The 14,428-nt window shown below is 44.9% G+C and overlaps 1 protein-coding gene across 1 annotated transcript in view; it reads left to right on the plus strand.

The window, feature by feature from the left end:
• ALKBH8 (alkB homolog 8, tRNA methyltransferase) overlaps window positions 1–1,406 on the plus strand; it is a 53,921-nt gene extending 52,515 nt beyond the window's left edge. Inside the window, exon 12 of the mRNA XM_054164768.1 lies at window positions 729–1,406. Coding sequence (XP_054020743.1) covers window positions 729–1,298 — 570 coding nt within the window. The 3' untranslated portion in view covers window positions 1,299–1,406. The remainder of the gene's footprint in view (window positions 1–728) is intronic.
• Window positions 1,407–14,428: the final 13,022 nt, after the last annotated feature.

Genomic DNA, 14,428 nt, shown 5'->3' on the forward strand with positions numbered 1-14,428 from the left:
ACTGTACCAGCCTTCTAAACCATGGAGCCATAATCTTAGAATGCACCCACTGCTCTGTTCATGCCAGAAATAGAGCAAATATTTCTGAGCCCAATATAAAAAAGTAGGAAGAAGTCATGGAGAAGACTAAGGTATCTTTGGGCGGTCAGAGGACCTGTGTTTTAAGCCATGTATCTGACTGCTTCAGCTGTAGACTTAAATTGTGTATCATCAGGTGTGGTAGATTTGAATCTGGGATTTTAGATGCTGAACAACCTCCTTGAAGAGGTATGTGTCATTTGCAGATGGACTGATATGTCCAAGAAATCCTGCTTGGCACAGCATGATTTTCATGTGGAAAGAATCAGAGAATCATTTAGGTTGGAAAAGACCTTTAAGATCATCAAGTCAAGCCATAAACATAACACTGCTAAGTCCACCGCTAAACCTTAGTGCCACATCTACATGTTGTTTGAATACCTCCAGAGATGGTGACTTAAATACTTCCCTGGACAGCTTGACAACCCTTTTGGTGAGGAAATTGTGTTTCACTGAGAATTGTGTTTAGGAAGATGTCTTGGCTTGCACCTAGTGATGGGTAATATTACAACTGAAAGGGAGTAGTGGAAAAAATCTCCTCTGATTTTTGTTGTATGTTGGGAGGGACAGTAAGGAGGAATTGCTGTCATTCCGTTCTCCTGTCTTTCTGTTTATGTACTAGCTTCAACGCTTCTGCTTTTCCTTTACAGGAGAGGAGACTGGCTGCTATCCGTGAACTAGTCCGGCTTCTAAGACCTGGTGGAGCAGCTCTCATTTATGTCTGGGCAATGGAACAGGAATACAAAAACCAGAAGTCTAAATACCTTAAGGAAAAGAATGGTAGTAAAGACAAAGAGGAGGAAATCAATACTGATACGTCCCAGAGACCACTTAGTGATCAAATGCCTGACAGCAGCAGCCAAGACTCGGCATATTCTGACCAACTCCTTAGTGACTCAGAGCACAAAGGTTGTGATGCAAAACCAGTAGCAGACTCTAGGCTGCCTGTTCACACTAACAGAACCTCCTTTCACTCTCAGGATTTGCTGGTTCCCTGGCACCTGAAAGGTTGCAGTAAAAGGAAAGAGGAAAGAACTGATAAAGTGTTGGTACCAGCTGGCTCCAAGGGATCACAAGAACTCAGCCCTGTTTTCCACCGCTATTATCATGTGTTCCGTGAAGGAGAACTGGAAGCAGCGTGCAGAACCTTGGATTGTGTGAGAGTTCAGAAGAGTTACTATGACCAGGGCAACTGGTGTGTGATTCTAGAAAAGTTATAGTCTGTGGTGTTTGCTCCACTGTCTGTGGTGGTTTGATTTTTACAGTGTGAAAGGTATTTTGAATGCAAGCTGCAGCTAGTACCTCTTTTAAAATAAAAGAATAAAGATTGTTGAGTCAACAACAGTAACTGGCACTGTGTACATGTTTACAAAGTAACAGCCAAACTCAGACACAGCCTCTGCAGAGTGTTTATTTTACACAAGGAAGAGAATTCAATGGGAAAATACTGGCCATGGAAATCAGTACAGCAAATGCTGTACAAAGGACCTGATTCTCCCTTCTTTTGCACCACTTCATGCTGGTGTAGCTGTAGTGGCTTCCCTACAGCTCACAGCTAATTGAAATGGAGCTGTGGGCAGGAAAGGCAAAACTGTTTGCTGTATAAACCTGTGTGTCTAGCAGGAGGGAACAAATGGCATGTGAAGCAGATTGGCTGAAGAATCAAAATGCCTGGTTTGGTCCTGCCTGTTTTGGTGTCTGTCAAGGGTCACAGATCTCATTCAGTTTGGATGGTTTTTCTCTTGAGGGGAACTGGAAAGGCAGTAGGAATACCACAGCCCTTTTTCTTCACCCTCAAGCATCCACAATTCATACAGCCCTGACCAGCTCTGCTAAATGCCTGCCTTCCTGTGAGTGTAACTCTCTGTGCCTATAGCACTCTAGGTGTGAGGTGACAGCTCAGATGCCCCTTAAGATAAATAAACAATCAACTGAAAACAACAACAACTACAAAAACCAAACAAAACCCTCCAAACAACAACAAAAATAACACACAACAAAAACCCCCAAAACAACCAAAACAGAAAAGACCCAAACAAAAACCCTTACAAAACCAAACCAACCAGAGGCAACAACTGAAGCAACTCAACTTCAGTATTGGTGCAGATTTCTTGCAAAGTAGCTTCAGCCCCTAAATGTTGGCAGAGGAGCAGGTTTTATGTATTGTATTTCAAAGGAACAAAAAAATGGGAGTAGAGGGGAACTGAACCAGGGCTGATGGGCAGCAGCCGTTGCTGCTGATGCCTGCAGGTTAAAGGCTGCTATGTTGGCAGTCTGCTCCCAGTCACCATTTCTCCTAGGCTGTGCCACTTCCCCCTCATCATACAATGGAGAAAATCTGAGTGGTGTGACAGTGGTAAGAGAGGAGCTTGCTGCCATCACAATTCATCTTGCTGGTGCTTTTCTCACTATGTTTCCAAAGAGCACTTGGGGATCAAGAGCTCATGTTCACATAGCAGCAGCCATGTCATAGAGTCATAGAATTACAGAATCAACAAGGTTGGAGGAGACCTCAAAGATCAAGTCCAACCTGTCACCACAGACCTCATGCCTACTGGACCATGGCACCAAGTGCCACAACTTGAACACCTCCAGGGATGGTGACTCCACCACCTCCCTGGGCAGCACATTCCAATGGCTAACAACTCTCTCTGTGAAGAGCTTTCTCCTCACCTCAAGCCTAAACTTCCCCTGGTGCAGCTTGAGACTGTGTGCTCTTGTTCTGGTGCTGGTTGCCTGGAAGAAGAACAACCCCTTCCTGACTACAGCCACCTTTCAGGTAGTTGTAGACAGCAATAAGGTCTCCCCTGAGCCTCCTCTTCTCCAGGCTAAACAGCCCAGCTCCCTCAGCCTCTCCTCATAGGGCTTGTGCTCGGGACCTCTCACCAGCCTCGTTGCCCTTCTCTGCTGATTTCTTTTCTTTGGCCCACATGGAGGCATGTCCATGGCAGGTGAGCCTTCTTGGTCACGTTTAGGTGTTGGTTTGCACACATTTAATAAATACTATATTGCTGGGAGGCATCAGACTTCCTGTGCATGTGTGTTTTGGCTCTTCTGGTACTGTGGCAGCTGGTGAGGTTATGCAAGAGGAAACTTCCTCCTTGGTAACATCTGTAGTCAGGCTGTTGGGCATTAATGATCCAGACCTAGTGATGTGGGCAGACCCTGGTGTCAGGAGAGAACACGTTGCTGGAAAGTGAAGAACAGACGCTCACTGTTAGCAGTTTGTTTTGCAGGGGCAACTCCATGAACAGTACTCTGGATACGAAGGCGCACAGGGGAAGGCAGTTGTCAGTCCAAACCTTGATTTAAGCAAGAAAGTCCAAGATGGGAAGGAGAAACAGAGTCCAAAGTGAGAAGTAAACTAGTTGATGCCATAGGCAGAAATGAAAATGTGATCTAGTCCCTGACTGCATTGCAGGACCAGACTACCCCTCTACGCTTAAAGCATTCACAACACAGCAAGCGGTTGATTTCCCTTCTCCAGACAACTGCCTCCTTCCTGCCCTTTCCCAGAGTGGGGGCTTCCCCACACTCTTGGAGTGAGAGGGGCTTATTGTGGGAAGCAGGTTTGGTTCTGACTCCTAAGCTGGTGGCTCCTCTGGTAGCTTGTGTGTATGCTTGTGGCTTTATCCTAGGTGCTGGACTGGGCACCTTGAGGCTATGCAACTCGAGGCAGCTTTAAGCCAGACAGAGTCAAAGCAGGTTCAAGCATGCAAGGCCTGAGCAAGGTGAAGGCAAGGCAAAAGCAAGGCTAAGCAAGGCACAAGCAACTAGAAATCAGCCTGTATATGTGTCTTGCCTGAGATTGATTGGACCAATAGGGCATGAAACCAGCACATAGTTACCCAATGGGAAGGGGTTCTGCCAGGCTGTGGCCAGCACACATGCCCTTACCATAGATACAGGGTTGTTTACCAGACTTTCACGGTCCTGTCCTCTTTGCTGCTCTTCCTGCATTATCCTGGCTTTCTGCAGGAAGGAGGGGGGAGAGAGGGACCATCGCTAGACACCTTAGTGTCTGTCTGGGTTTGTGCTGGGGATGTTTGGCCCTACCATGACATTGCTTTAGTGTGCTCTCTCCTCTATGGAATGCTTTCAGGAAAGTTGCATTTTCCACCTAGGACAGGTTTTCAGAAGGGTCCTGCATGACACAGTTTTGCATCGTGGGCCCTGTTCTGGCTTCACTACTGGGATGCAGTATTTGGGTGCAGCAGTTACTCGGTTCCCAGTTTGGCTATCTTGGATGGCATCAGTGTGTCACCAGTGACAGAGGGCAGGGACAGCTTCAGCTGCCTGTTTGTGCAATGAGTAACTCAACTAAATGGAGCTACCTATTATTTCTGATTACTGTTGGTTGCATTAATGTAGAAGCAAGCAGGAGGACTGCATCCCTTACACTCTATCCATATGGCCATGTGTTTGTTGGTGCCTGGATTCCTGCAGAGCTGTTGGTATGTTTGCCTGTAGGTGCTTTCCCCATAAGGATATGCAACGTGCTGGCAAGAAATCCAAGCACTGTTTGAAACAGTCCAAAGTGCTGCCATATCTTGACCTTGTATGACAAATTTGGAATGAGGTCTGCAGTAACTGCAGTCTCAGTTACTCAGTGCTCTTGTTCTGACTGGGGAGAGCTCTGAGGTGCCTCCAAGCTAACCACTGAAGTCAAGGTATATGACACCCACAGCTCTTCCTTTGTCATAGAAGGCTATCAGATCAGTCAAGCAAAATCTCCCCTTGGTAAATCCATGTTGGCTACTCAGGATAACCCTCTTTTCTTCCATGTGGTTAAAGATGACCTCCAGGATGAGCTGCTCCATCATCTACATTTGCTTTCTTCCAGTTGTCAGGCACCTCTGCTGTTCTCCATGACTTTTCACAAAGGATGGATGTAAGCTCAGCAACAGTATCAGCCAGCTCTCTCAGCACACCTGGATGCATTCCATTGGGCCCCATAGATTTGTGTGTTTTCCCCTTCCCAGACAGATGCAGTGCATGCTGTAGCATTAAGCATTTCTTTACTGCCAGGGCTGATTAACATTATTTCTTAACTAAAGAAATAAACTAAATAAAGAGGTTAAATTCCCACTTCTGCCAGTTCTACGATGAAGCACCTGGTGTGTCTGAGGGAAGAGTCAGACTTTGCTATTAGGCTTTGAATACCATTGGTATTCCTGCTCTGAGCTGTTGCTTTCGGCCGACCGCTTTTAGCTAAGTCACAGCAGCGTTTCCCATTTGTTTCACCCTGACCCAGAGCAGAAAGTGTCACTCTCCCTATCCCAGGCAGCCTGATGGTGATGGGTCTCATCTGGTCTTGGTTCTGGAAGGAAGTTCTGACGTGGTGAAGACTGGCTAGAGCAGTGCTGATGAGTGAGCTGAGTGTGCAATGCATAGCTTGTTACTAAAGAGGTCTTCCCAGCATTCCCGGGGGCTGTGAGCTGGAGGCTGGTCCCAGGAGCACATCAGCTCTTCAAAGACATTAGAAGAGTTGAAAGAACTCTGACATCCTCTGAGGCCTCGAAATGCTATGAACTATTTCTTTGATTAAAGTCAGGCAGCCTTTTCAGATGCTTGGAGAGGTATCAAGTGGTGAAGGAGAAAATGACAAGGGAGGACAGTAGGTAGATGTCAACAAAGTGTATTGCAGAGAGGTATTGAGAAGCTTATTACGACACACAATTATGTGCCACCACAGCTGCTTTCGGCAGTACTTGTTTTTTACCTCCTGGAAATCTAATGAGCTATAACTCTTTAAGGTCAACAGATGGATTTGAATGTTACAGGTTTCACAGTGCAGTGGTTTCCCTAATAGTTCCCTTCCTTTTTTGGCTTTATTTAAATAACAAATGTGTTTAAATGTTTATTCTTTGCAGTCTGGAAGATAAAGAGAGAGCAGAGCTCCATGTGGGTATGAATGACCTGTGCTGTGAATGCTAATGCCTGTCCTGTGACAGTCCTCCTTCATCTTCTAGTCACCTTCAAAGTGCCTCTCTGCACCCTAGAGTAGAGAGGTGGGAGTTTTCTGCTCTGGACCAAACAAACCCCACGGTTTAGCTCTGGTCACACGCAGGCAAAGGTCTGATAGTGTGACCAGAGGTGGCAGTTTGCTTCGCAGGTTACTGTTCCTCTTGTTCCCAGCCTTCTGCTCCAGGGACCACCAGGCCACCCCACCTGACCGTGCATCACACAGACCTGTCTGCTGATGTATTGCAATGTCCTACCCTGACAAAACCAGCCCTTCAGAGTGTTTGTAGGCTTAAAGCTGAGTACAGAATGATGTGACTTGTTATCCTGGGGGCAGACATAAAATGAAACCTGCAAAACACTGAGGGCCTCTCTTAAGTTCATAGAGATCCTTCAGTCCGACGTCCTGGTGCAGTGATGCTAGTAACAAAACTCCCCCAGACCTCAGAGACTGGATTTCCCTGGAAGTGCTCAACTTAAGCTTGGTAGAGAGAGGCTTAGGACAGCAAACAGCAAGAGACAACAAGCTGACTGTGTTGCTTTGCTGACTGAGCCCCAAAAAGCTGCATGGGGACCACAGCTTCTCTTCAGAGAGCTTGGAGGATGTGCAGTTCAGGAGAATGTGCCAGGTATTCAGCCTTCAATCCTGCAGACCATCAGTCTGCTCTTAGCAGACAAAACTGTATAAGAGGTATTTAAATCTTTTCTCCCAATTTATGTACTCCAAGTGGTTTGAGAGGTACAGGGACAAAATGTGTAGAGCTGAGAACAATGCATATTTGTCTCAGAAACATAACAAACATGCTTAAAGTGGTGCAGAATTTTAGTGAGAATTTGACATACACAATGGCAGTCTGATGCTGATGCAGAGAGAAGCCAGCAGTAGTTCATGTTGAAAAGAAAGAATCTCCTGGCCAGAATGACACTTTTTATACTGCATCTGCATGAGTCCAAATCAGGCCTGGCTGCTGAGCAGAGCCATATTTCTCACATCTCTCTATGCTATGACTGATTCATTAATTGAGCCAGAAAAGCTCAAGGTATCTCTGTGCTTCAAGGAGGCTGAAGACACATTCTTTGGTGTCAGGTTATTTGTTCTTATAGGCATAGCCATAGCCTCAGCTCTCTGCAGCTCAAATTCTTCTCTGCCAAACTTCCAGGTCACTGAGCTAAATTTACCAGCCTGAATATGCTTCTGGGTTCCTTCCAACTCAGAGACACTGTTTCAACACCTTAAGGGGCAGTGAATAGGCAAAGTGTACTGCTAGATCAAGATGAGTGTTTGGGGTCCAGAGCTCTGAGAAGCTTGTAACACAAGAGCTTAGTCTCCTGTTTCCTGATAGCTATTTCTACAGCATTGCACACGATGAAAACAGAAGCGAACCACCCTGCACAGGAAGGGCTTAGTCCTGTGGAGCTATGGTGTGGATGCCTTGAAAAAGGGCCACCTCCTGAGGCTTGTCCACGGCTTTGAAGAAGGTAGGTGAAAAGCTGCTTAGTGATGGGAGTGCACAAAGCAGAAGTGCAGTTTGTGCAAACACTTGGGCCTTCTGGGTTAGTGCCTGGGAAGTTTGCTTACTGCAGTTTTAGATACGTGTTACTTTGGGTCTGTCTCCATTCTTCCCTGTTTCCATGTTGCTAGTAGTCCACGTGCAACATGCACATGTCAACAGGACAGCCTGTTCCTTTTGGGATCAGGTGGCCTTGGACCAGGTTGTGGGGTTTTTTGTATCAGAATCAGAGGTGATCAATTAAAAAGCCCCGCGAAGTACACTGGGGCTCTGGAGTGGCTGTGAAATAGCAGCTGTAGAAGAAAGAGCACACTGTATTTCACAACTGACAAAAGGAAAGGGCATGGATAGGAAGGCTGTGTGGAGTTGCTTTGCTTTGATGGTTTCACTTTAAGCACTGCTAAGAGGGAGGACCTGCAGGAATGCACATGAAGAGCTGTGCTCTTCTGAGCCCGGTCTGTGCAGTGGCCCCGGGGAAGGTCACTGTGCCAGTGCGTGCACAGACGGCGGTAACATCATTGTTATTCTGGTGCTGTTTCTGTCTCTGCTCAGAGTCAGATGGTTAAGAGGGACGACTGCTCACTTTCTAGCTGCTCAGGGATGCAATATGACAGAAAGGACAGGACTGGTGAGATTCCCTGAAAAATTAAGCAGCTTGTAGAGGGGCTCTCAGCAGGGTCTGTGAGCTCAGCGGTCTGAAAGGGACAGAAGGATTTACCTGCAAGGATTGCAGAGTCCTGGAATATTTTAAAGCCTGAGCTCACAGCCCAGGTGTCCAAGAGAGATGGTCAGGGAAGTGGTGTGGAATTCGTCTTAATGGGGTACTGGGAAAGGTAGCCCTTGCCTACTTTTCCACCAGATGAACCTTCCAGTCCATATAAATGCAAATGCAGATGTGCTTCATATGTACAAGGAAGTGTAAAGTGTGCATCATGCTCCTGGCTTTTCACTGAGAGAGTTGATGTTTATCACATCCTTGTTGATACTGGATATCAGGAAACTATCTCACATTTCGGTCTTTTAGAGGTACAAGGCAATGTAGGAAGTCATGAAGTTGCTTTAATATACTAAGAGATATAAAATGAGAGAAATAATAGGAACAGGTTTTAGGGAAGAGCCTGGTGAACAGAAATTACAGCTTAATACCAACAGAGCATGCCAGCAAAGATTGGAGACTTAGTGGTTGGTATAGATGACCGGGATTGGAGTCAATACACACAACCAATATGATTGAGTATTGTTCCTTTATTGTTCCAGTATTGTAGGACTATAGTGCGAGCATAGCACAGTAAAGTAAAGCAAAGAAGAAGAAGGGAAAGTGTGTGTCAGGGGAACTTCTACAACTTATATAAACTCAGAGAGCCTCGTTGGCATGGCTTCATTGGTTCCCTATGAGTGACCACACATCACACTATTATAGATTATTGGTCCAACTACTAATGACACGCGAGGTTGTTGATGCAGGTGCATGTCCTGTTGTCCCAAGATAACTTGCTATGTTTATAGCTACCAGTGTCCTGCTTTAGTTACATGCTGCAGGCACAGCACTGTTTTGCTACACTGCTAGCTGGCTTTGCACTTATGCTGAGCATGGCCTAGCACTATGTCAGGCTCTAGGCCTGCACTGCCAGATTGCTCACACTGCTCGCCGCTGGCACTGCCACAGGTCAGTTAAATGGCATAATGCCAGGAGGAACAATTAAAGTAAGAGGACTTAAAATATAGGCTAGAAAAACAGCCATCAGACTGAGAGAGAGCACGCTGCTAATGTGTATATGGGATGAAGAGAACTTCTGAAACCAGTACAGAAACTCTGCTGTGTAGGTAAGGTCTCTGCTGAGCAGAGCTCAGAAAAGCTCCATGTAAAGTGAGTGGCAAAGGGCACATTTTTAAGAACCATGTGCAAGAAATTAATGTCATAGAGCTGTCACTACACACAGCAGAGTATGAGAGTATGGAAAATGCTGGGTGGATGGGAAGGCATCCCAAACACTTATGAGAGATTTAGAATGATAGCATTTTTCACACATTACAAGATCTTCAGATTTTCCAGAATTTGGAATTCCAGTTCAGATGTGCTATACCTGTAAATGCCACAGAAAGTTTCCATTCACAAAGGGAAAACCCTGAAGATTTGTCCAGAAATACTAAAGAAGATTAATAGTTACTGTCTCCAGTGAGCTTTGTTTTGTGTATTCTTCTTGCTGCTACAGTTAAGGATTTCCTGTCATTATCACATTCTGTGTCACTGTGGTTTGCTATAATTTATTGGGGAGAGAAGAGGGAAAGACATTTCATTCTTCATTGCAAATCTTTTGTATGTGTATTAATGTGCTTTATATGAAGTGATTACACTGACAACAGCAGCATTTGGGCCCACATTTATTATGCAAATAACTTGCCCTGCATTAACTAATGTGTGTTCTCCTGGGGCAGAATCAGAATTGCAAGGCTTTGTCCAGACTGCTCTGAAAGGCCACACTTGACATCTCAAGTGGCCAGAGATGAATAATTTTCCTTTTCTCACCTGCGTCCCCACCAGATATTTGCTTCAGAGATGCTCCTTGAATGCAGACAGCTTGTTCCTGTGACCGATGGTGCTCTCATCCACAAGCTAGATACAGATCTCTAGACTGAGCCACCTCAGTTACTCCTTTCTGTGCTGAAATTAGGAGAAAATTAAAGTCTGGTTTTGAACTGTGAAATAAGGCTCTTGATGCACGTTTACCCCAATTCACCAGATTGTCCAGCCTGTTTGTGGGTAGTATTGAAGGTACGGTCAAAGTAGACTAGGAGATTACTAAGCTTTAGTAAAATAGTAATATAATTTCTGTACAGGTGTACTGGTTTGAGCCTTAACTGGGACTTAAGAGCTCAGATGGGGGCAAGGCTGAGAATCCCTCCCCCGCTCCCCCCTCCTCCTTCCCAACAGAGAGGAAAAAGAAAGGGAAGGAGCAAATCCACCAAGAAATAAGTTGGAGTCGGCTTGGAAGTAGAGAGGTAAAGAATTTTCTTTAAACTATATATATATATAAAATATATATATATATATAACAACAACAGGTAAGGTTCACAAGGGCAAGGAACAAGGATGGATGGGAGGAGAAAAAAACAGACAAGAATACAAAACCAGTCTCTCTGAAGAGGCGCAGAGGCAGCAGGGAGAAGGATCAGGGACCCACCAGCAGCTCTCATCCAAGCAAAAGCAGGGCCCCAAAAAGAGAGCTAATGGCTGCAGTGTCCTCCTCTTTATACCCTTGCTGAAGCAGGGAAGGGGAGTGAAACAGATTAACTGTTTCCCAGGGGGAAAATGCCCTGCAGGCAGGGCAATGCTCTTACAAGTCCTCCCCCACTGCTTCCAGGATGGGTGTTAACCCATCACAACAGGTCTTCTAAGATCCAGTTCTCTTACTTCCATCCAGTTGTACAAATTATAGTAACTGCTGTGCTAAGCAAACATAACTATCCGAGCTAATATAATGAGGGATAAGTGTCATAAATAAAATCATGGGCTACAAAGAAAGTTAAGACCTCTCACAAAAGGCTCTGAGGTGACCTAATTGTGGCCTTCCAGTATCTGAAGGGGGCCTACAAGAAGGCTGGGGAGGGACTTCTCAGGATATCAGGTAGTGATAGGACTAGGGGGAATGGAATGAAGCTGGAGGTGGGGACATTCAGGCTGGATGTGAGGAGGAAGTTCTTCACCATGAGAGTGGTGAAGCCCTGGAACGGGTTGTCCAGGGAGGTGGTTGGGGTCCCGTCCCTAGAGGTGTTCAAGACCAGGCTGGATGAGGCTCTGGCCAGCCTGATCTAGTGTGAGGCGTCCCTGCCCATGGCAGGAGGGTTGGAACTAGATGATCCTTGTGGTCCCTTCCAACCTGACTGATACTATGATGCTATGATATTATGAAATACAACTTGGCTTTTATTTGTTCAGATAAGAGGAGGGTAAAGGTTGCTGTATTGCTGCCATGCTTCTGCATTTGCAGTAAGCCATTACTGGGGTGTAAATACTTTACAGTGGTTTTAAGCTGTGTTAAAGGTACCCTTGTTTAAATTAGTCTAACCTGTGGTGGTCATAATTTTGAAGATAGAATGGAATGGAATGGAATCAAATCGAATCGAATAGAATAGAATAGACCAGGTTGGAAGAGACCTTTGAGATCATCGCATCCAACCCAGCATCCAAAACCACCTAATCAACTAAACCATGCAACCATGCACCCTATCAAGTCTCCACCTAAACACCTCCAATGATGGTGACTCCACCACCTCCCTGGGCAGCCCATTCCAATGGGAAATCACTCTCTCTGTGAAGAATTTTTTCCTAACATCCAGCCTGAACCTCCCCTGATGCAGCTTGAGACTGTGTCCTCCTGTTCTGGTGCTGGCTGCCTGGGAGAAGAGACCAACCCCTGCCTGTCTACAACCTCCCTTCAGGTAGTTGTAGAGAGCAAGAAGGTCTCCCCTGAGCCTTCTCTTCTCCAGGCTAAGCAACCCCAGCTCCCTCAGCCCCGCCTCACAGGGCTTGTGCTCGAGGCCCCTCCCCAGCTTTGTTGCTCTTCTCTGGGCTTAACTCCTTCCAATGCAGAAACACTCTGTGTTATCACTCTAACACAGTGGCAACCTTAGCTTTGTTGTGTACCCACTGCCCTTTATCTAAAAAGTAAAATCAATCATCTATTCCAACAATCAATCACATTGATGCATTTAGTATTTGCTATGCCTTTGTCTTCTATCCTTACTGAAATTTACACAAAAGAACAAGGATGAATCATAAAACAGTATAATAGTTTAGTGTAAAATATGTATTTTTGCAAATGGTTTTGTGCTGCTTCTTGTAATGCCTTGTTCAGAATCTAGACAAAACCAGAAACAGTGATTCTAAGACCTAGAATGAGTTTAGAAATTGTTGACATTACAAATACCTCTGTCAGTGGCTGAGCCATCCTGTTTCCTCAGCTAGTTCATCTTTGATGCCTTGCGCAGAGCAGAAGCTGGAGAAGCACATTTGTCATCACATTCAACTGCTCAAGCACACCCCAGTACTTAATGTCAGGTTCTCATGCCCTTGGATGAGTTCAAAGTATAAACTTTCAACAGAGCAACTGCTAAACCATTCATCTCACGGAGGCAGAGTCCCTTACTCTGTGCTGCAGCTCTCTTCAATCATTCAAGTTGCAATCTGACAATAACTAAAGCTCTGTTATGGAACAATTACAGTGGATATTGCACTCTTGCTATTGGAAGGCAAATCTTGCCTTCAGTTTTCCATTTCAAAGCTCCCCAGCTTTTCACACAGATTTATTCTTCTCATTAAAGATGGCAAGGATGAAAAAAGGTTGGCCTTTTTTTTTTCTCCCCTTGCCTCTTGCTTAGCTTCCAAAAGTAATTTGCACAGTATATGGTCTTGCTACATTCTTTTGTTCCATCTAAATCTTTTTCTTCCTCTCCAAATCAATCTTCTGGACCTAACATCCCTTTCTGAAGCCTTGTTTATGTCTTCTGTTCAGCTCTGCACCTTCATTAATGTACATATTTCCTGTCTCCAGCCTCATTGAAATCCAAATACTCTCCTCAGATTATTTGCTCCTCACTGCAGGACAATCTTTTGCATAGCAACATCTTTTTTTCACTTTCAACCATCTCCTCTTATAGCTCTTTTTTAACCACGTGCTGGCTTTTAAAAGGAAGTTTGCCATTCTGAGGAGGGACTCTCCTGAAGGAATTATGTGCATTGCGAACCCTTGAGCCTCAAAGAATAGGCTGTCTCACAATCAGGTCTGCACTTCCCCAGAGGATAGACTACTCACAGGGCTCAACACTGGCCAAATGCTACTCTTTTTGGATGAGTCTTTGAACCCTCTTTCTGTTGCAATCATAGCAATAAGTAGTGTGAGCAATCTCACAATAAAAGCTTAGAGCTTGATAGAGTGGCAGGCCATGCTTAGCATAAGTGTAGAAGTAACTAGTGGTTTAGCAAAATAGTGCTGTGCTAGCAGTGTGTAACTAAAACAAAGTACTGGTAGCTGCAAACACAAAGAGTTATCTTGGAATAACAGCATGCATACATCAATCAACAACTTTGCGTGATATTCGTAGTTTAACCAATAACGTATAACAGTAGGATGCGTGGACAATTGTGGGGAACCAATGAAGTTATGCTAACCATACTCTTTGAGTCTGTGTGTCTATATAAGCTGTAGAGGTTCCTTAATTAAACTGAACAATACTTTGATCATATTGGTCATCCCTATTGATTCCAATCTCTGTTGCCAACATCTTTCTGCTTCAGGTATCCACAGAAGAGCAAGCATAACCAAAGGCCTGAATTTCACAGAGCTTAAAGCAATTACCCTTAGACTTTAATGCTTAATCTTTAAGTCTATATGAGAGCAGTTTGTAGTTCCTGAAGCAGATTTTGGTTCTCTTTAGGCATCTCAGGCTGGGAAGTTTTGACATGAAGCCCTTTAAGTAAATAGCTTTTCTGGTAACCAGCCTGATGCTGTTTTTAGTTTACCATAGAAAACAGCTTCCAGCATAACCCTTTCCTTGAAGGTTTATGCCCTTCAAGAAAGCATGGCTTCTTTGAGGAATGATTCCTTCTTTTTTTAACGGCTACTGTGTGCTCCCTTCACTTCTCACTTTCCTCTCTCTACATCCTCTATTCTGATAAAGCATCAGAGGATGTTTTGTTTAGAGTTCATCACTGCCTCTCACCAGGCCACCAGAAGGAGTGGATATATTTCATCTGGCACAACTGTTTGGTTCCTTGTCTGCCTTCAAATTGCTTCCTCTCAAATTGCCTTGATGTTAAATGACTGCAAGGATACTGGAAACTAGCATCCATATTCAAAGCATAACAAATCTTTCTG

The sequence above is a fragment of the Dryobates pubescens genome, chromosome 10 (genome assembly GCF_014839835.1).
Source record: "Dryobates pubescens isolate bDryPub1 chromosome 10, bDryPub1.pri, whole genome shotgun sequence".
NCBI classification, from domain to species: domain Eukaryota; kingdom Metazoa; phylum Chordata; class Aves; order Piciformes; family Picidae; genus Dryobates; species Dryobates pubescens.